Source organism: Capra hircus, chromosome 27 (assembly GCF_001704415.2).
Source record: "Capra hircus breed San Clemente chromosome 27, ASM170441v1, whole genome shotgun sequence".
NCBI lineage: Eukaryota > Metazoa > Chordata > Mammalia > Artiodactyla > Bovidae > Capra > Capra hircus.
This window is the reverse complement of record NC_030834.1, coordinates 3875737-3897447: the sequence shown is the minus strand read 5'-3', so window position 1 is coordinate 3897447 and position 21711 is coordinate 3875737. Positions and strand designations below refer to the sequence as shown.

At 50.1% G+C, this 21711-nt stretch overlaps 1 protein-coding gene across 5 annotated transcripts in view; it reads left to right on the top strand.

The window, feature by feature from the left end:
- Positions 1–21711, top strand: part of THRB (thyroid hormone receptor beta) — a 437024-nt gene that overhangs the window by 303554 nt on the left and 111759 nt on the right. For all 5 annotated transcript variants that reach the window (XM_018041847.1, XM_018041845.1, XM_018041848.1 and 2 more), the window contains exon 3: positions 11621–11684. In XM_018041847.1, coding sequence (XP_017897336.1) covers positions 11663–11684 — 22 coding nt within the window. In that variant the 5' untranslated portion in view covers positions 11621–11662. The remainder of the gene's footprint in view (positions 1–11620; positions 11685–21711) is intronic.

The window sequence follows — 21711 nt, the reverse complement described above, 5'->3', positions numbered from 1 at the left end:
AAAAATCAGCCACAGCCATTTGCGCTCAGTTTTCAACCGCAGAGCTTGGCTGTGTTGTCTGATATCTGGAGGAGAAATGCTGCCGGTGACTGCCGAAAATCTGAAAAGGGAGCTGTAGGTTTGCCACCGGGAGTGTCCCGATGTCTCTGACGCAGGGCCCTTGGCTCCCACAGCGCCCAGCGGAAGACTTCTCCCAGCCCGCACTCCAAGGGGCGATGCCTTGCGGCGAACACCTGGGCCCCATCACAGGGCAGAGCTGCTAGTATTTGCTGACATTTTAATTAAGTATAGACTTCCCTGGTGGCTCAGACAGTAAAGCGTCTGTCTACAATGTGGGAGACCTGGGTTCCATCCCTGGGTCGGGAAGATCCGCTGGAAAAGGAAATGGCAATCCACTCCAGTACTATTGCCTGGAAAATCCCATGGACAGAGGAGCCTAGTAGGCTACAGTCCATGGGGTTGCAAAGAGTCGGACACGACTGAGTGACTTCACTTTCACTTTAATTAAGTAACTTACAGTCTCATGTTCCATTTTAATCAACCTAATCCCTAGTCTCACAGTGCTGCCTTTGTAAATATTTTCCTTGTACTGAATTTCGGGCTGTTTTTTTTTGTTTGTTTTTTATTTTAATGTCTGTGTGTGTGCTTAGTCGCTCAGTCGTGTCCGACTCTTTGTGACCCCATGGACTGTAGTCCACCAGGCTCCTCTGTCCATGGGATTCTCCAGGTCAGAATCCTGGAGTGGGTAGCCGTTCTCTTCTCCAAGGGATCTTCCCGAGCCAGGGATTGAACCGAGGTCTCCCGCATTGCAGGCGGACTCTTTCCTGTCTGAGCCACCGGGAGGCCCTAGCTGCTGGGTAAGTGTTGGCTAGAAGAGTGGACGTGAGGCCGCTCCATACCCGTGGACACAGAACCAGGTAACCACCATGTCTGAGGCAGACAGTCACTATACTCTAGGGAGTTTGTCAGAATCGAGGGAGGTGTCCTACTTTTAACGTTTACCTACCTGTCTGCACCAGGTCCTATCTGCGGCCTCTGGGATCTCTTTAGCAGTGACCTTCGAACTCTTAGCTGGGGCATGTGCTGTCTAGTTACCTGACCAGGGGTGGAAGCCGGGCCCTGGACATTGGGAGCGTGGAGTCTGGACCACCAGGGACGTCCCCTTGCACTGAACTTGTCATACTACACTCCCCAGTAGAAACGGTGGGTCACAGTGTTGTATGGTTTGAGTAGCTCTGCCGTCTCTTCTCTATGAGTGCTTACGTTATGATAATCATCAGAAATTCAACCATTATGCATTCACTTCATTGGATCCTAGACTCACTATTAAAATGCAGAGACCTCAGGGAAGGACGCTTGGGGCTGCGTTTGGGACGCTGTAAAGTAAGTGAAGTCGCTCAGTTGTGTCCGACTCTTTGGGACCCCGTGGACTGCGGCCCACCAGGCTCCTCCCTCCATGGGATTCTCCAGGCAAGAGTACTGGAATGGGTTGCCATTTCCTTCTCCAGGGGATCTTCCCAACCCAGGGAACGAACCCGGGTCTCCCGCATTCCAGGCAGACGCTTTAACCTCTGAGCTACCAGGGAAGCCCCAGGGATGCTGTAAAAGTAGCTACAAATTCATCTGTGTACCCAACCCTCCTGGATCCCTGTAACAATTTTAAATGAACTTGAAAGAGAAAAATAATTCACAGAAAGTAGAATTCAATCTGGGAAGAGGAGACAGGAGCAATTCCACCTGCATTTTATGTTGAGGTCTCAGGAGGTGGGCTTTGGTGCTGTCTTTTCAGCCCACCTTAGGGCGCCCCTGAGTGTGAAGTCGAAAGAGTATACTCTTTCCAGCATACTTGCCTGGAGACAGGGCGCCCCTAGAAGCCAGATAATAGCTCCAGTCTCCCACCACGACTGGGGCTGGCCAGGGGATGAACGGGTGTTGATAATAGTGACTGTAATAACGAAGACAGAGACTTTCCTGCAGTCCAGTACTTAAGACTCCAAGCTTCCATTGCAGGGGACATGGGTTCGATCCCTGACCAGGGAACTAAGATCCCACGTGTCGCACAGCGCCACCCCAGGATAAATAGATAAAATAATGAAGACATCCTGCCAATACCGTGGGCCGGTGTCTGACTTTTTAAATTTACAAAACATTTTCAAGTTCCCTGGTCCTCATCATAACCTGAAGGCTTGGGGGACGGTGGTCTCAATTCACAAAGGTGGCTCGGAGAGTCAAGACACCCAGCCAAAATGTGCAAACTGCAACCTGAGACTCAAAGTCACCTGGAGTGGCTCTCAGCCCAGGTGTCTGTTCGCCATACTTGGGACTGAGCTTGTTCCTACAAATGATTCCCAAACATCAGGGTCAAAGCCTTGATGCGGGGCAAGGGAGAAAATCAGACACTGCAGCGGGGAGAGAGAGAGAGTCGTGACCACCGTGCCCTCCAGGCGGGTGCAGCCCCCTCGGAGGACACAGCCCCCACCCAGCCATGACTCCAGACCCAGAGACAGGTGGTGGGGGACCAGGCCAGCGTGGGGCTGGGAGGGACACTGGCCCCACAAACCCGCGAGGTGCCCAGCGCCCCACGGACCTAGTCAACACCCGCCTGGCCGTCCACACACACCCTCACGACACACCCTGCGCTGCTGCCTTCCTCACGTCTCCACGGCCTCTCACGGCCTTCTGCAGGGGAAGCCCGGAGTGTCCCCGTGTCCGTGACGTGAGCACTGGTCAGACCAGCCCTGAGAACCGCCCCGGGATTCGCCACCTCGGCCTAGAGCCTGTGATAGCCCACGATGCGAGCGTCTGACCTTGTAACCGAACCGAGACAGTTGCCTGTGGACGGGACTCCTGCCCAGCCTGCGCGGCCCGCTCTCGGCGTCCTTGGGTGGGCCGGGAAGCACCCGCGGAGGACACAACAGACGAGCATGCATAACTCACGATCCAGATGCCCTGAGGCCAAGAAGAAGCGAGCTAGGACTGCAGACAGCCTCCCCAGAACAGGTGGCCGTGGGCCATGAGGGGGCGCGTGTCTCGTTTATTTTATTGGCGCACAGCTGGCTTACAGTTGTGCTAACTGCCGCTGTGCAGCGGCGTGACTCAGTTATGCATGTGCATACATTCTCTCTACATTCTTTTCCACCATGGTGATGCGTGTTCCGTTTCCATAATGTGCAGACTCTATAAGCAATGACTCACTCGGTCTTCATGGAAAGACTTTTCCCAGGGGGAGTTTGCACGGTTGTCCCTTCAAGGTTGTGGTTTTGATAAGGACGAAGGAACTCACGAGGGGACACGGGGCGTGCAGTCAAGGCCGGGGCCTCTGACAAGGTGGGGTTCTCTCTGGTCTAACTTGGTGACTTTGGACACCGAGACAGGAGGGTGCCACCAAAGGGGTCGGGCTTCTCGGCACCGAGGCAGAGTTAGCTTCTCAAGTCAGCTCACTCCCCGAAGGACCTCCCACGGCGCCCCGTTCCTCACAGGACCAAGTCTGGCTCCCATAGCAAACCTCCCAAGACCCTAGACCGTCTGGCCCCAAACTACCTTTGCAGATTCGCTGTCAGCCACTGCCTGCCCCGCCCCGCCCAGCATCACAGCCCCTGTGCCAGGATGCGGTGCCCTCTACTCTTGCCGTTCACGAGCCACACTTGGTCCCCTGCTGGGAGTGTTCCTGGCTTCCTTTCAAAGCCAACTTTCCTTCCTTTTCAAAGCCAACTTCCAAGGTCCTGTCTTGCAGACAGAATCATCACATTCTCCCCCGAGCCTCCAAATGTACCTTTCTCCCTCCTGTTCAGCTCTGCTGCCCTAAAGGTTCAGGGTGGGTCTGCTCCCCAAGGGCAGGCACCATGAGTGGTTCCTATCGAATGATCCAGAACTTGGGTTGGTTTCTGAGGTCGTGGATGAGGCAGCCCTGAACCAGGGCCTTGGGTGAGGGGCCTCTTCAGCCTCCAGTCTTGCTTCTCAGAAACCATTCTCCTTTCACCCACAAAGGGATCTGCTGCTGGGAGGCCCTGTCCTCTTTGCCACCTACCAAAATCAGCTCTCAGATCTCCTTTTCATTCTTTGCAAGTAGCTCAGAGGTTAAAGCGTCTGCCTGCAATGTGGGTGACCTGGGTTCGATCCCTGGGTCGGGAAGATTCCCCTGGAGAAGGAAATGGCAACCCACTCCAGTATTCTTGCCTGGAGAATCCCATGGACAGAGGAGCCTGGTGGGCTACAGTCCACGGGATCGCAAAGAGTCGGACACGACTGAGCAACTTCACTTTTCACTTTCACTTTTCTTTTCATATTCAGCTTGTCTTTTCCATGTGTGACTGCGTTTTAATGGGACTCACGGTCTGCAGCTGGAGTGCCGTGTGGCATCTGCTGACGGGTTGTGTGTATGTGTGTCTGCGGAGCCCACGAAAATAAACGCTGATCTGTCTGTCTGTGTCCTTCATACGCTCCTTGAGTAGACCACACCCCCAAATAGTCGAGATCCACTGAGCTAAAAGAATGAAGCTCTGGAGGAGAATGCTAAGGCGCTCTGTTAAGGAGTTGTAAGGATGGAGTGCCCCCTGAGTGTGGAGCGCATGTGCCGCTTCGTTGCATGATAAGGACACTGGCTCTCTCCTGAGAGGCTCCTTGTGCCGAGAGCAGAGGCAGCCCCGGGCAGGCTGTGTGCCCTCGTGTGTCTGCTCTCCATCTGCCTCGTCTTTGCCAGAGCAGGGAGCGTCCCCTTCTGCCAGGCCCAGCAGCACCTCTGCCCCCGTCCTCCGCCCACTGACTCACTGAAATTCTGCAACTCCATGGACAGCAGCCCGCCAGGCTCCTCTGCCCGTAGGATTCTCCAGGCAAGAATACTGGAGGGGGTTGCCATATCCTCCTCCAGGGGATCTTCCCAACCCAGGGATCGAACTCGGGTCTCCTGCATTGCAGGCAGATTCTCTCCTGTCTGAGCCACCAGGAACCGCATGTGGCATAGTCTGGCTGCAGTCCCTGAGCCTACAGGGGAGACATGGACCCAGAGTCTTCCAAAGTCCCTAAACCTAATTCTTTTTTTGTTAGCCTTAAACTCTTTATTTTGTATTGGGGTTTAGCCGATTAACAATGTTGTGATAGTTTCAGGGGAGCAGTGAAGGAACTCAGCCATGCATACACGTGTATGCGTTCTCCCCCAAACTCCCCTCCCGTCCAGGCTGCCGCGCGGCACTGAGCAGAGGTCCCCGTGCTTAGAGTAGGTCCTTACTGGTCATCCATTCCCAATACGGCCGTGTGTACGTGACCTTCGCAAAGTCCCCATCTCTCCCCTCACCCTAGCAACCGTAAGTTCGTTTTCCAAGTCCTCGAGCCTCTTTCCGTTTTGTAAGTGCCTTTGTATCTTTTCTTTTTAGATTCCACATAGAAGGGATGTCGTTATATCCATAATAATCCCACTCGCTTTTCAGTTTTGGAGTTCCAGATGGCAACGTTCCATCACGTGTATTTTTAAAATATAAATGCATTTCATGTGTTTGAGAGGCGAAGGCCCACTTTTTCCTTCCCTCCAAGGGGAATGTTTTGCCCGGGGCCCCTGGCCTGGGGCAGGGGATGGTGGAGCGGGCAGAGGAAGTGCCGGCCCCCAGCCACTCTCGGCACCGCCTCCTGGAACATGCCTCACGTGGCTCGGATTTTCAGCCGCCCTGTGTCAGTGGTGTCCGCCTTCCTGGCCAGCTTGTAAAACGGCCTGTAAATTCCGTGAGCGCCCAGGGCCTCTGGGTTGAACGTGTTTGCATCCCCAGTGTTTATCCCGGGATTAAATACTCATGCCACGTTAATCTCCATGTCTTCTCATTTCTACCTCTTAAATGTCATGAGAGTCGCTCCCCTATCAGCACCTTCACCGTCACCAACCAAGTTCCAGCTCCCTTCCTCTCTCCCCAGACCTTCCACAGCTTCCTGGCCGGCCTGCTTTCACTCAGCAGCCACTGAGAACTTTTAAAACCTCAGATAACTTTGGATCTCTTCCCTGCTTCAACCTGTGTGATTTGAGGGAATTTACTAGTTTTTCTACACAAGGCTTGTTTCTTGCAGAATCCTTTGCTGGGCAGAGGCCTATCATAAAGAAGTCTTCAGATACAGGGTCACCTCTACCAAGAAGCCTTCCCAGATTGCCCCCGGTAAAAATGACTTCTTTCCTCGTGGCCCAGTCTGCCCTGAAGAAGACACGTCAGGTGAAACCTGTCTGCATATTTCACTGGTGTAGTCCACTTCTCTCCCTCTGGTAGGTTAGAAGCCCCACATGGACAGGCTTAAGTGCTGTCTTTGGACAAAGCCTGGGGCAGCGCCTGGACAGAGTTGGCCCTCCATTAGCCCTTTGGGCTAACCAGTCAAACAAATGAATGTGTCATGGGAAAGGAATGTTCGGGTTTAGCAGTGGTTCACTAGGGACTAAGCTAAGAGCACACTCAGTTTGTGCTGAAACGCTGCGGCCGTCAAGGGACCCTCAGCTCCGAGGGGCAGCTTGCAGACCCTCGCTGGGTCTCACTGGAGGCCCCTGTTCCCAGGAGCAGTGGGCCTCTTGTAACGGTGGCCTCCAGGGCAGGGGCAGCATGGCGGTCAGTTCTGCTCACATCGCCCCCGACCTCTTCCCTGCGCCCAGTCGCCTGCCCAGGGAGAAGCCCCGAGCTCTTTCCACTTTCCCACAAATGAAACACTTGGCTTCCTTCCTCTTCAAGCTCTTTGAACTTGTTTTCCTCCTTGGACGCCGTGACCCCTGGGATGGCTCGGGAGGGGAGGTTCTATGCGTCCCCCTCTGCACAGGGCGCGAGCTGAGACCCTCCTCATGCCGGGGGCGACCCCGGAACAGCCACGGAGCGCCTGCCTGCTCAGAGCGTTTAGCCACCGTCTAAAGCTCGAGAGCTCGTTGCAGGAAAACAGCACCAAATAATATGAAACGCTAGAGTGCTGTAGGAATAGGAACAGGAATACACTATTAATGCTACAGGAGTATTAACAGTGTCGTGCAGGAATGAAGTGCTGTAGTAACAGAATGGAGTACACTACTGGTAATAGAATGGAGTACACTACTAGTAACAGAATGGAGTACACTACTAGTAACAGAATGGAGTACACTACTAGGAACAGAATGGAGTACACTACTAGTAACAGAATGGAGTACACTACTAGGAACAGAATGGAGTATACTAGTAATAGAATGGAGTATACTACTAGTAACAGAATGGAGTATACTAGTAATAGAATGGAGTATACTACTAGTAACAGAATGGAGTACACTACTAGTAATAGAATGGAGTATACTACTAGTAACAGAATGGAGTATACTACTAGTAACAGAATGGAGTACACTACTAGGAACAGAATGGAGTATACTAGTAATAGAATGGAGTATACTAGTAATAGAATGGAGTATACTACTAGTAACAGAATGGAGTACACTACTAGTAACAGAATGGAGTACACTACTAGGAACAGAATGGAGTACACTACTAGTAACAGAATGGAGTATACTAGTAATAGAATGGAGTATACTACTAGTAACAGAATGGAGTATACTACTAGTAACAGAATGGAGTACACTACTAGTAACAGAATGGAGTACACTACTAGTCATAGAATGGAGTATACTACTAGTAACAGAATGGAGTATACTACTAGGAACAGAATGGAGTACACTACTAGGAACAGAATGGAGTATACTAGTAATAGAATGGAGTACACTACTAGTAACAGAATGGAGTACACTACTAGTAACAGAATGGAGTACACTAGGGAGGGGGGGTTCATGTTTGGGAACGCATGTAAGAATAAAAAAAAAACACTACTAGGAACAGAATGGAGTATACTAGTAATAGAATGGAGTATACTACTAGTAACAGAATGGAGTATGCTAGTAATAGAATGGAGTATACTACTAGTAATAGAATGGAGTACACTACTAGTAATAGAATGGAGTATACTACTAGTAACAGAATGGAGTATACTACTAGTAACAGAATGGAGTATACTACTAGTACTCTGGTCACGGCGCCAGTAGAGGACAGTGCAGTCATACTGGAGCGCTATCATGGTAACAGGAATGTGTTATTTTTCATTGGAGCATAAATGAGGTACAGTGTTGTGTTAGTATCAGGCATATAGCAAAATATAGGAATGTATTCGTGCTGGAAAAATGGAAGCAGTACACCACAGTGCTTCCCTGGTGACTCAGATGATAAAGAATCTGCCTGCAGCGCAGGAGACCTGGGTTCAATCCCTGGCTCGGGAAGATCCCCTGGAGAAGGGAATGGCAGCCCACTCCAGTATTGCTGCCTGGAGAATCCCGTGGACAGGGGCGCCTGGCGGGCTACAGTCCATGGGGTCACAGAGTCGGACCCGACTGAGCGACTAAGCTCGGCACGCACGTAGTGTGGTGGAGCAATGCTGAAGTGCTCCTGTACCTGGAGCAGGGGTCACTATTTTTGTTGGCGTATAGGTGATCTACAGCGTTACGTTAGTTTCAGGCACACGGCAAAGAGCAGCAATGTGCTATTAGTGCCACGGTAGATGGAGAACAGTACTAAACAGCAAGATCAGGACTAGATGTCAGGGCGGTTACAAAATATTTTAAGCCTTCATAAGATGTTTTTCCTCTTCTGGGCTACTTTCTGCTATGCACACAATAACTTTCTACAGTTCCTATGCTGTTCTGTTGAAATTTTTAAAAGAGAGCTATTTTTAAAGTGTTGGTATATATAACTGGGATGTTGTAGCTTCACCTTCAAGATGCTTGAAAGGATACAGAACTCTTCTGACACATTTGCATTAACGCTGTGTTTTGATATGGGTGTTATCAGTCAGGATCCCCTTGGTGGCACAGGGCAGAGATCTACCTGGACCCAGCCTGGGTGATGTCTGTCTTGCTCAGGAGGGTTGAGGGGGTGAGGGACACAGCTGGGCCTCCAGGAGACGTGCAGGCAGGGGTTTGAGACCAGAGGGCTTTCTCGTCCCTGCGGTTTTCAGTGAATGTCAAGCCCATCCTCTCTCTCACGTTCAGCCTTTTGCCTTGTGGCCAAGAGACATGGCCTCAGGCAGCCTAAGAGTTTTAGCTTCTGATAAATTCTGCCACCGCAGGGACTTCCCTGGTGGTCCAGGGGTGAAGAATCTGCCTGCCATTGCAGAGGACAGGAGTCCGATCCCTGTTCCAGGAAAATCCCCCATGCCACGCGGCAACTCAGCCAGCGAGCTGAGACCAGCGAGCTGAGACCATCGAGCCGGCACGCCCAGAGCCTGGGCTCCACGAGAGAAGCCCCCGGAACGAGGAGCCCACCCTCCACAACCGCCCGCTGCAGCTAGAGAAAGCCTACCCAGCAACGAAGACCCAGCACGGCTAAAAACAAATAGATATTTAAAAACTTCTGCCACCAAAGACAGAAAAGGCAATGGCACCCCACTCCACTACTCTTGCCTGAAAAATCCCATGGACAGAGAAGCCTGGTGGGCTGCAGTCCATGGGGTCGTAAGAGTCAGGCACGACTGAGCGACTTCACTTTCACTTTTCACTTTCCTGCATTGGATGAAGGAAATGGCAACCCACTCCAGTATTCTTGCCTGGAGGATCCCAGGGACAGAGGAGTTTAGTGGGCTACCGTCTATGGGGTCGCACAGAGTTGGACACGACTGAAGCGACTTAGCAGCAGCAGCAGCAGCAGCCACCAAAGATGGAATACACAACCTACCCCTTTGTCTCTAAACATCCCCCAGAAGCTAGGTGGAGCACTCCGGCTGGCCCACCATAGGCAAGTCCTTCATCCTCCCCTGGAACATTCAGGAGCCACAGGGGGGGAGGGGATTAAGGGTGGCTCCGTCTCTAAGAACAAGAGGTCTGGACAGTCACTTCTAGAGGAGTGATCTGAGCTCAGGGACTCTCAGAACCTGGTTCTCTGACTCCCAGCACAGCTGGTAGTTGAAGGAGATAGCATGGGCTTGTGGCTGGCGACCCTTGACGTGTCAATCAGCAGCAAGAATGCGTTTCCCTAGTAGTTAATCCTCACTCTTGTACCAGACGCCAGTTCAGGGATCTCATCCCATGCCATATCAACTGTCATCCATTTAATTTTATTCGCTTGTTCAGCGTGCGTTTCCTGAGTGTCTGTTTTGGGTCTCACACTCTGCACATGTCAAATATGAAAATGACAAAGACATAGCGCCTGCCACAAAGAGCTTACAGTCTAGTGGGAAAAGCAGCCTCGGAAACACGTGATGACCAAGGCGTGACCATCAGGCGTGAATTCAGGGCCGCGGGATTAGACGTGGAGACAGCGAAGGAGCACATGCATGCCTGCTGTTGTGTCCGACCCTGCGTGACCCCACGGACTGTCGCCCTCCAGGTCTCTCTGTCCATGGGATTCTCCAGGCCAGAATGCCAGAGTGGGTTGCCATTTCCTCCTCCAGGGGATCTTCCCGACCCAGGGATCAAACCCACATCTCACATCTTCAGCCCTGGCAGGTGGGTTCTTTACCGCCAGCGTGGCCTGGGAAGCCCCAGAGGAGGTGTGGGGGAGTATAAACCCAGGTTGCAGGCACAGGCCCCATGCTCTTCTTCTCAGGATATTCCCTCCCTCCTCCTACAACTCGTGTTTACCCGGCACTTTCACTCACATCCTGTTTACACTTCAGAAACACCAACCTTGTGACGCACGTAGGTCAGGTGTTCCTCTCATTTTGCACGTGAAGAAATCACGATCGCCCAGCGAGCTCCTGCCAGCCGGCCCTTGAACCCTCGCCCTGGGCTTCCACACAGTACCTGAGCCAACCTCCACCGCTGGATACGGCAGCCCTTCTAGAAAAAGAGCTCTCATCCTGCTCTGTCCCCGGCAGCACGCAGAAGGGCTCTGGCCCATGTCCAGCAGCTGCCGGGGTCATCATCTGTGAGTCCCTCAGGGCTCCGCTCCGCCAGTGCCTCTGGTCCCTGATCCTCCGTGCCTCTGGCCCACGCTTATGTGAGCCCACCTCCACCTGCTGCCTTCGGACCTCACAGATCCAGTGGCAAGAAGGGGCCTCCGCACTGACCGAGGAAAAGGCACGCCTAGGATGAGGACATGGATCCCGTTCTCTAGAGCAGGCTGGCTAAGACTGCAGAGTGCAGGTGAATCACCTGTGGGTCTCATCCGAATGCAGATTTAACGGAGTGGGTTTGACGTAGAACCCAGATTTTCTATTTCTCACAAACTCCCAGCGATGCTAAAACGTCCACAGGTCACACCTGGAGATGCAGGGATCTGGGTTGAAGACGCTAACACATCTGAGCCACTCTTGGGAAAAACAGCAAGTCCACTCAACTGGTGCTTTCTTAAAAGCTTGAGATGGAAAATAGGCATGTGACCTTGAATGAAATATTACTATAAAGACATGTTCATAGAAGGAACCCTGAGATGAAAGTTGAAAGGTCTTGTAAACTTACCTGTATGACACAGCCCACCCCTGCTTCACTTTGCTTCACTTTCCTCCATCCTGAGTTGAAAGTAACAAATCACCTCAAGCTGATTAATGCACGTGCTGTTGTTTGGCATCAAGCTGATTAATGTCCATGCTATTGTTTGGAACGAAGCCTTATGGAAAACCCAGGTTCTAACCCATGCTGTTTTTCTTGTCTTTTTCTCTATAGGAGATGTCAGTGAAAAAGGGGGCGCAGAATGATTACTAACCCATGACTCCCAACAGTATGACAGGTACCTCTTTCCTTTTCTTTTATTTGTGTGCTTCCATTTTTGTTCCACCCGAAGAGACATATAGGCTTCCTGAAAGGCCAGCCTAAGTCTTAGCAATAATCATGTCCAACTCAATGAATGTTATTAAATGCAAATATATCCATACTTGCCGGGGTCCAGCCCCGGTGGATCCAGGGTGATTCGAAGGGGAGACGGAGTAGGCGAGGAAAAAACTTATTTATTTAGAAATATAAAAAGAGATTAGGAAGAAATAGTATAGTAGGAAAATTTAGTGGAGAAAAGAGGCTGAATAACTTGGTTTACGTGGAAAGCCAGTAAAAGTCCAGACAAGGAGCTTGCACCATCTACGTTAGGCCACCGGTGTCCTCTTGAATAGCGGGGGGGCCCCCACCTTCAGCTCCCTCTCTCATGGATCTTAGAAGCTGGGGCAAGTAAGTAGATATGGTGAGCCTCCACGCCCCAGATGGGAATTCAGCCAGAAAAGGAGTAAAGAGGAGACACAGGGGAAACCAGTCCAGTGACTGGCCCTGTCTCTATTGTCCGAAAAGGCCTTATATACCTTTTGATTTCACATAGAGATCAATGGATAATACAAAATTATGCAGCGTCAGCAGCCCTGACTCTTATCGAGACCAGGCTTTCTCTCTGCATACTTAGTTGTATACACAAGTCTTAGGTGATTTACATCATCTTCCGGCCAAAGGGCCAATTAACATTTTACAGCCCTTTTCTGATAAGGGTTTGTCAACCAGAAGACTTATTTGTGTTGTTCTTCTTAAAGTCTGGTGCCACTCTCAGAAAGCACTAAATAAAGTTACATTCTTACATAGCAAAGATATAGCAACTTATAACAAGTAAAAGGAGTACAGTGATTTATAACAAAAGAAAAGTAATTAACTCAAAAGTCTAGTGTTGCTAACATCAAAACTACTATTCCTATTTCTGCATCCCGATTACATTGATTAATATCCTCCCAGGTGCCTAAAAGATAAAGAATATGGAGGCCTGGCAGCAATCATTGAGTCAACAGTGAACTCCGTCACCAATATGATTTTTAGCTCTTTAAAAAAGGCTCTGTATCTTTAAGATGTTTTAAGCTTTGTGCCTCTTGCAGTTGGGGGGCTGTAAACAATTCACAAGTTGTAAAGTCCAGGCAGATAAGTGAGAAAGCCATCAAAGGCGTTAAGCGAGACCTTCTTTTCATATGCAGGAGACTGTTAACTGAGCCCTAAGTTAACTCTTTCCAGAGAAAAGGTGGTAATGTCAGAAGAGTATAGTGTAGCAGAGAGTAAACAGACAGATTTTGGTTTCGCGGTAGATGCTCAGACAGAGGACCCCTCGACACCTGACTCGCCTTGCCCATCAGGCCTCTCCGCATGACCTTGTCATGGGTGGGATCTCCCGTGCTGGCTCCCGGCACATACTCTAGTTTCTTTTGAGATTGTATAAATCTTTCACCTTATACTGAAGATTTCCATGAAGGGTGGGGGGAGGGGCGGGAAGAAAAACACCCAAATATATCCCGTGACTACGTCCCAACAAACGTACTTCTGGGTTTCTCAGAAGCTATGGGGTGCAGCGTCACCAGAAACATGATGAGAGGAAGTAATAATTCCCAGCGAAAACCTCGTTTTCCTCCTTCTCAGGGTCACCCTCTCACACCCAATATGTTTCCTTTCACATTATATAAGAAGTGGCTCTATGTACTCAGTGACCGGTGAGTTCAGGGCTCCTCCTAAATGGAAGACCCAGCAGCAGAATCAGGATGGAATATGTTCAGAGCACGCAAGGCAAAGTGAGCCAGAAACTCTTAGCAAGGGGCAGAGGAGAGAAAGAATGCCTCCCCACCCCTAGGAACAGAAGGTTGCAATAACACGGATTCTCTGTGCAAGCTCAGAGGCCCCAGCGGCCAGGCAGGAAACACCCAGGCCTGAAACAGCTGGGTGTCAGGAAAAGCAAACGCCCAGGACAGGAGAGCCAGGTTCTCTCCGAAGAGAAAACGCTCCTCCACCCCAGACCATCACCGACAGCAGGGAGGGTGCCCAGTGTGTCCAGAGATTTCAAATTTTCAAGGGAAGCTGAAAATCCAGATTTAGACTGAAATATCCCCATTTCTAAATATAAGCGGTTAACATATATAAAGAAAATCAAGGATCCATGGGCCAGTCAAAATACATCTGCTGACTGGACTCGGCCATGCGCTCAGTTTATAACATACCTTCCAGCCCAGCCCCAACCCTGGGACGGTCGTTTGGTTACCATGGCAGCGGGCAGGTCCCCACAGACCTCATTCCTCTGCAAGCTTACACGCTCACTAATGCCCGCAGCGTACATCTCCAGCAGCATTCCCCGCCTCTCTGCCCATCCATGCTCGAGTTCCCGGAGCAGCAAAAAGACAGAGCACCTGGGCACGCCAGAGTGACTCACACCTGTAGGAAGTGAGCGCCTGGGAACCCATCTCATCTTCCCAGCTTAGTTCTCAGCCACAGGGACCAAAACACACCCAGCCCCATTTCTATGCCACTGGCAACTCTACCACCATAGCATGAAAAGCCATGGGCGGTATGTAAATAGGCTTGGCTGTGTCTCAATAAAACTTTATTTTCAAAACAGGCAGCAGGCCAGCGTTGGCCTGAGGACCATCATTTGCTGACTCCTGGTCTAGAAGTCAGGATAGTCTTTTATTGAGCAGAATCCCCAGGCCGAGCCAGCTCATCTCCAGGACTGAGCTGGGAATCCGGGCTCAGCGTAGGATGGTTCTAGATTAAGCCAGCTTTCAGCCAATCTGTGGATACGGGATGCCATCCCTGCAGGCTGGGCTGGAACCTGTTACCTCCCTGTGGAGGAGGAAGTTTTTGCTTCCCAGCATTTGCTTCAAGGCACAGAAACTAACGACAGTTCTATTTTCTAAAGAAATCAATCCACACACACACATGCTCAGTCTATGCTAATAGGCTCAGCAGAGAAAATCATTGCTTTAGACGCCCCGTTTGTGAATGAAATAAAAGTGTCCTTTTGCCTCTGTCTTTTCCTATGGTCTCGAGCTGTATGTTTATTTTAAGAAATCTAAAAGGAGACCATAATAAACCTGTAAGTCGTCAGAACTAAGTGCTGGCTTTAGAAGCATAACTTAAAGGGCAAATATGCATATTTTCTGTCTGAAACAAATAATGGGTAATATCGCTGTTATGCAATACAGGAAATCAATTAACCTTTATGAAAAGAAAACCAATTTTTAAATTGAACAGGAGTAAGAACATTGAATCTGTTTTGCCAAAACAGCAGACCAGCATTTCTAGATTGGGAAAAAAAAAAAAAAAAAAGCATTCAGCCACAGCGCTTATAAAATTTCTGTATTTTGCATTAACCCAAAAGAAGAATGGTTTATTTTCTGGAGCTACTTAATATCAGCTGCAGAGGAGTCATGTCTTGCTGCACTGTTCTCATTGCTCTGCCTTAACCTACTTAATATTAGGACCATATGAAATCTCCAAAAATACAGATTCTTAGAGGGGAGGAAGGAAGTACCCTGATACCATATTTTATTGCAACGGTTCCCAACCTTTTTGGCATCAGGGACTGGTTTCATGCAAGACAGTTTTTCCACAGACCAGGGTGGGAGAAGGATGGTTTCAGGATGGTTCAAGCACAGTAGCGCTCATGCTTTTACGATCCTACATATGCTGCGTGCTAAGTCACTTCGGTTGTGTCCAACTCTGCAACCCCATGGACTGTGGCCCGCCAGGCTCCTCTGCCCATGGGATGCTCCAGGCTAGAATACTGGAGTGGGTTGCCACGCCCTCCTCCAGGGGATCTTCCCGACCAAGGGATCAAACCCACATCTCTTACCATCCCCTGCAGTGGCAGGTGGGTTCTTTCCACTCGGGCCACCTGGGAGGGCCTGTGAGCCTAAAGGAGATCATATATGATCCTGCGTCGGATCGTGCTGAGCTGACAGGAGGCAGACCTCAGGCGGTAACACAAGCGACGGGGGCAGCTGTGAATACAGACAAAGCTCTGCCCTCGCCCCCGCTCGCCTCCTGGTGCCTAACAGGCCGTGGACCAGCACCGGCCTGTGGCCCTGGGGGTTGGGAACCCCCTTTTACTGGCCTGGTATTAAGCACAGCTTCCTAGGCAATCTGAGGGGACTCTGCTAACGTTTATGTCATTGTAATGAGCTCCACTTTGCATAAAATCATGATTTGCACCATAGGAGAGTTGGTTCTAAGATATGAATGTCTGTAATTTTAAATACCCAAGTGAGAGGCTTTGAGCCTTGATGAGAAGGGAACTAAGGACTGGGACTCCTGGAAACGTGCCTGGAGAGGCAGAAACGGGGCTGTTCCGTGTGCTCCGAGCTGGTTCAGGGAGTCAGGGTGGGACAGGAGGTCAGCCCGCGATGAAGCTGCCCCGTGAATCACAGGCCTCCCAGTGGAGGGACCCGTGCCTCTTCTGGGTGGCCCACTTGTGCGTCCAGCTGACCCGCAGTGACCTTGGCCCTCTCCTTTCTCTCACTCGAGGAATCCTATTCCATGTGTCCTGGGGCGAGGGGAGGAGGGCGGGATGGGACAGACCAGAGCCCCCGGTCATGGGCCCAGGGTGTTCACCGTGAGATCCTCAGAGCATCTCCATGCCTGCTTGTGCGTGCTTGCTGTTTCAAAGAGCGGAACAAGCATATTTGTTGTTGGTGGTAGGAGGGCGTGAAGGGGAGGGTTCCCTGGCATCTTGGGTAGGGGGGAGGTTGAGGGCAACAGAAGAGGCAGTAGGTGGGGGCACAAGACCCGTTCTGCACAACGGAGAAGACTCTGATCTGATACCTTACATCACAGCCCCTTGTCCTCGGTCGTTAAATAGGATGAAAATTCACATTTCTTACTACTCCCGAGGTTGAACGCTTTTGCGCATCTGTTGGCCACTTGTGTGTCTTCATCCATAACTTGCTGGCCCGTATGCATTGTCTGGTTGCTCACTGCAGATTTTGTATTCTCATTACTTGAACACGCATTTATTATATTCAAGATAATAACCAAGCAAGTCCCTAGAGCTCCCTAGAGCTGATCTCCCTAGAGCTTGAATTCCTTTTCAATTAAATGAGAAAGTGAGACTAGTTCTAATTCTGCCTCCACTCTTAAGATTAGGTTGCACTTAGATTTGAACATCTATAAATCACATTTTTATAAAATCAGGCGTGACTACATTGACGGTTGAGTGTAGAGAAAAAAAGGCGTTCTGGAGAAAGGTATTTTGTGTTTTGTAATGGATAGGTTTTTATGAGTCAAACAATACATCTAAGTTGGGAAAGGTCAGTGTTTTATCATGAAAGAAAGTGAAGTGCTAGCACTCAGTCATGGCCAACTCTTTGTGACCCCATGGACTGTAGCCCGCCAGGCTCCTCTGTCTATGGAATTCTCCAGGCAGGAATACTGGGGTGGGTTGCCATTCCCTTCTCCAGGGGATCTTTCTGACCCAGGGATCGAACCTGGGTCTCCTGCATGGCAGGCAGACTCTCTACTGTCTAAGCCACTAGGGCTTTACTGTGAAGCCCATGTCATTCGCCAAGGCGGCCATCTTAGTGTAGCCTCTCCCTGATGACCACTCCATCCCTTCAGAGATGGAGCCACAGCTGAGCTCCTGTCCTGTGCCCTCTGTGACCTCTGTAGATTACCCCCTCACAGGGTCAGAGGTCGTTCACAGCCAGATAAGGACACCACTCAGAGAGAGCAAATGCTAACAGCTTGCATGTTGTTAGCATTTCCCATCAATACAAATGCTCTTCTAAAATAAGATTCTGTTCACAGCTACTTAGTGACCCATCAAACAGTGATACAGACCCTGCATGTCTGGCTTTTAATATAATATTATTATAAATAATGTTATAATGAACCACAGTATAAATAATGTGACATCTCTCATTATTTTCACAGGATAGATTTGCCTAAGTCAAAGAAAAAAAAAAAGAAAGAAAATTCTGGGTCAAAGGAAATGAACATCTTCAAAAACCTTTTCTATTGACAAATTGTAGCCAGGTTACTGGACCAAACAGCAGTGCAATGTCCATTTAATCTTATACCCTATAACTCTGGAGATTTTTCAATAGTTTACTTTTGAGAAAGGCAATTAATTAGGCAAAGTTTTATCGTAGTTTGTATCAAAGGTTTTCCAAAACTTTACATGTTTGTTATTAATAATAGATTTGACTACACAGACACACACACACACAGTTGGCCACTTAAATGTCTTCTTTGGTAACTTACCTGTACAGTGATCTTTTCTATTGTACTATTAGTTTTTTTCTTATAATTTAATATTAAGGATTTAATTTATCATGTCATAAGTGTTACAAAACTTTTTCCCATATCAGTATCCATCTCTCCTTTTTGTTTATGGGAATATTTGACCTTTTAAAAATGTGTCTTCTTCTGAACTGATTTCATACTAACAGAAAGTTTGTGAGATGAGTTCAGAGAATACCCAAAGTCCTCAAATGTTAACCTTTTACCACGTTTGTTTAATTCTTTTCTCTCTCCTCCTTGATGTGTGCAATTTCTATTTTGTACCGTTTACAGGTGAGCTGTGACCATGATGCTGTGACATTCCTGACAAACAGAAGTTCCCAGTTTAGACACAGGGAGCTCTAGAGAGGTGGCATTTTAGGACTTCCGTCTCTGTTCTCCAGCTAAGAAATCTCTTCTGGTGAATTCTGCAGGGCAGGACTCAGTGGGTCCGTGGGATGTGTTAGTACTTCTACGCCAACACACAGTTCTTTCCACTTAGACACAGGCATGACTGGTTAAGGGGGAAGGTTGTCTCAACAGGCACCCTTTATGCACCAACCACACCCCCACGGTACCCTGGCCCTAGCCTCAGAGGGCAGGGCGGGGAAACCCGGCAGTGCTGGCCGTCCGTCTGTCCCTCCTGCCAAAGTCAGGACGGCCACGCCCAGGTCTGTGCACTGGTCTCCCAGCAAGGGCCGTACACAGAGGCCAGACGTGGCTTCACTTCCTTCCCCACATTGCTCCGTGAAGCAGGACTCTGAATTGTCGGGTTATGCACTCCTGGCGTAATTACTTGGAAGGGGCATCTAAAGCCTTAGTGTACTTTCTTCTGAATTCCTTTTTCCCCAGTCGTGGCCAAAAATAAAATGTGGCCTCGGATTTCAGAGAGCCAGCTACGCACATGACAATGTGGCCACAGGTAGCTTTGGAGAAAGAAAAATACCAGTTTGCCGAGATAGCCAGCTCTGCTCTCAGAGGTGGTGGTTGTCTGTGTGCGCCCCGTCGTGTCTGACTCTGCGACCCCACGGACTGCAGCCCACCAGGCTCCTCTGTCCACGGGATTCTCCAGGCAAGAATACTGGAGTGGGTTGCTGTTTCCTCCTCCAGGGGATCTTCCTGACTCAGGAATTGAACCCGTGTCTCTTATGTCTCCTGGTGCCAATCACAAATGGAAACCTGGCTTTTATTCTTGGGTATTTAGCCCAGGAAGCAATGGGGCCTCTTTGTCCCCTCCCCAGCATGGTGCTGATTGTTGCTGCTTTTGTTGTTCAGCCCCTAAGCCCTATCTGACACGTCGCCACCCCATGGCCTGTGGCGTGCCAGGTTCCATAGGGTTCTCCAGGCAGGAATACGGGAGCGGGTTGCTATTTCTTTCTCCAGGGGGGATCTTTCCTACCCAGGGATCGAACGTGGGTCTGCTGCATTAGCAGGTGGATTCTTTACCACTGATCACCAAGGAAGCATGGGTCCCCTCCTCAAAGCAACCAAAATCTCACCACAAGTCAGCAAGAAAGGAAACGCCAGGCTTCCCCAAAATGTTGAGGGCAAGGAGGAGGCTGCAGCAGACTAATCACACAGAGACCTTTTAAATCAAAACCCTCCCCGTCCATCTCTTCTCTTCACTCCTCACGTAGCTGCGGAAGCCCCAAGGGAGTGGGGGGGGGCTACAGACTCAGCCCCAAGCCGGGAGCCACGCCCCAACGCTGGGAGCCCCGCCCTCAGCCAGGAGCCCCGCCCCCACGCCACCCCTTCTCCACACTGTACACGCACACACAACGCGCACACACACACACCACCCCCCCCCCCCCCCCCCCCCACACCACCACACCACACACACGCCGCTTCTGGACCACTTTCCAAATTTGAGCTGCAGCCGGGCGGTAGTGGGGTTGGGGGGCGGGGTCAGAAAGGTGACATGTGAAAAAAAAAAAAGGCCTTTATAAAGTGAAAGGTGGGAACATGAGAGTAAAGGAAAAATGTATTTCCTGTTCAGCAACCCCTGTACTTCCGCCCAGCCGCCCCCTTTACAATATTTGTCTTCTCCTAGACACTCCAGCACTCTTGCCTGGAAAATCCCATGGGTGGAGGAGCCTGATGGGCTGCAGTCCACGGGGTGGCTAAGAGTCAGGCACGACTGAGCGACTTCACTTTCATTTTTCACCTTCATGCACTGGAGAAGGAAATGGCAACCCACTCCAGTGTTCTTGCTTGGAGAATCCCAGGGACGGGGGAGCCTGGTGGGCTGCCATCTATAGGGTCCCACAGAGTCAGACACGACTGAAGCGACTTAGCAGCAGCAGCAGCAGACCCCGACACCTGGCCCTCTCTCCCCACCCCACCCATCTCCCCTCAGCATCTGCCATCCTGACAAACTCATCTCTGCTCCCTCAAGCCCCCCATAACCAGGAACTGCCCACAGCTCTCAACTCAGCTTCTGCTGATGGTCACAAATATCAACCCTAACCTGACAGAGTCAGGACGGATCTTCCTGCCTGTTCTCCCAAAGTCCTTCAAAGAACTGAAAGTCGTCTTTTCCGAGCAGTAATTTAGCCCGTAATGAACACATGGTGTATTTCTGTTTGAAATGAGCCGAGTTGCTCTTCTGGGCCGCCCCCAGCTGACAGTCCCAGGCTCGTGCTTTATCCCTCTCGGCTTTAAAGTCATGGCCATCTCGGCACTCTTGCTCTGGAATTCTCTGTGCTGTAGAGGGGAAGTTCGTGCAGATGTCCAGCTCTCCAGCCTGCGGGATGCAGACGCATCTGCCACGGTGCATGTGCAGAGCTGAGAGCCATCCCTCCAGCCCTCACACTTCGTACGTCAGCAGGCAAGGGCGAGCACGCTGAAGTCACCCGCTCAAGGTCACTACGGCAGACAGTTGAGCGTCTGGACATTGCTTCCAAATCGTGGTAAACTGTGGGTTAAATGACTTTAGTTATCAAGTCTCGTTTTGCTTTTTTTTTCTTTCCAATTTACTTCCATTACATTTCTATCACCATGGCCTTCTTTCTTCTTACTTTTTGCCTGTGCCATGCCACATGTGGAATCTCAATTCCCTGACCAGGGATAGAACCTGAGCACTCTGCAGTGCAAGCACAGAGTCTTTTAAAAAAAAAAATTTTTTTTTAATTTTAATTGGAGGCTAGTTACTTTACAGTATGTAGTGGTTTTGGCCATACATTGACATGAGTCAGCCATGGGTGTACATGTGTCCCCCCATCCTGAAGCCTCTCCCACCTCCCTCCCCACCCCATCCCTCTGGGTGGTCCCAGAGCACCGGCTTTGTGGGCCCTGCTTCACGCACTGAACTTGGACTGTCTTCTGTTTCACAGGTGCTAATATACATGTTTCAATGCTGTTCTCTCCAACCATCCCACCCTCGCCTTCTCCCACAGAGTCCAAAAGTCTGTTCTTTACATCTGTGTCTCTTTTGCTATCTTGCATATAGGGTCGTCATTACCATCTTTCTAAATTCCATAGATATGTGTTAATACACTGTATTGGTGGCTTTCTTTCTGACTTACTTCATGGCATATAATAGGCTCCAGTTTCATCCAACTCATTCAGTTTAGTTCAGTCACTCAGTCATGTTTGACTGTTTGTGACCCCATGAACCGCAGCACGCCAGGCCTCCCTGTCCATCACCAACTCCTGGAGTCCACCCAAACCCATGTGCATTGAGTTGGTGATGCCATCCAACCATCTCATCCTCTGTCGTCCCCTTCTCCTCTTGCCCTCATTCTTTCCCAGCATCA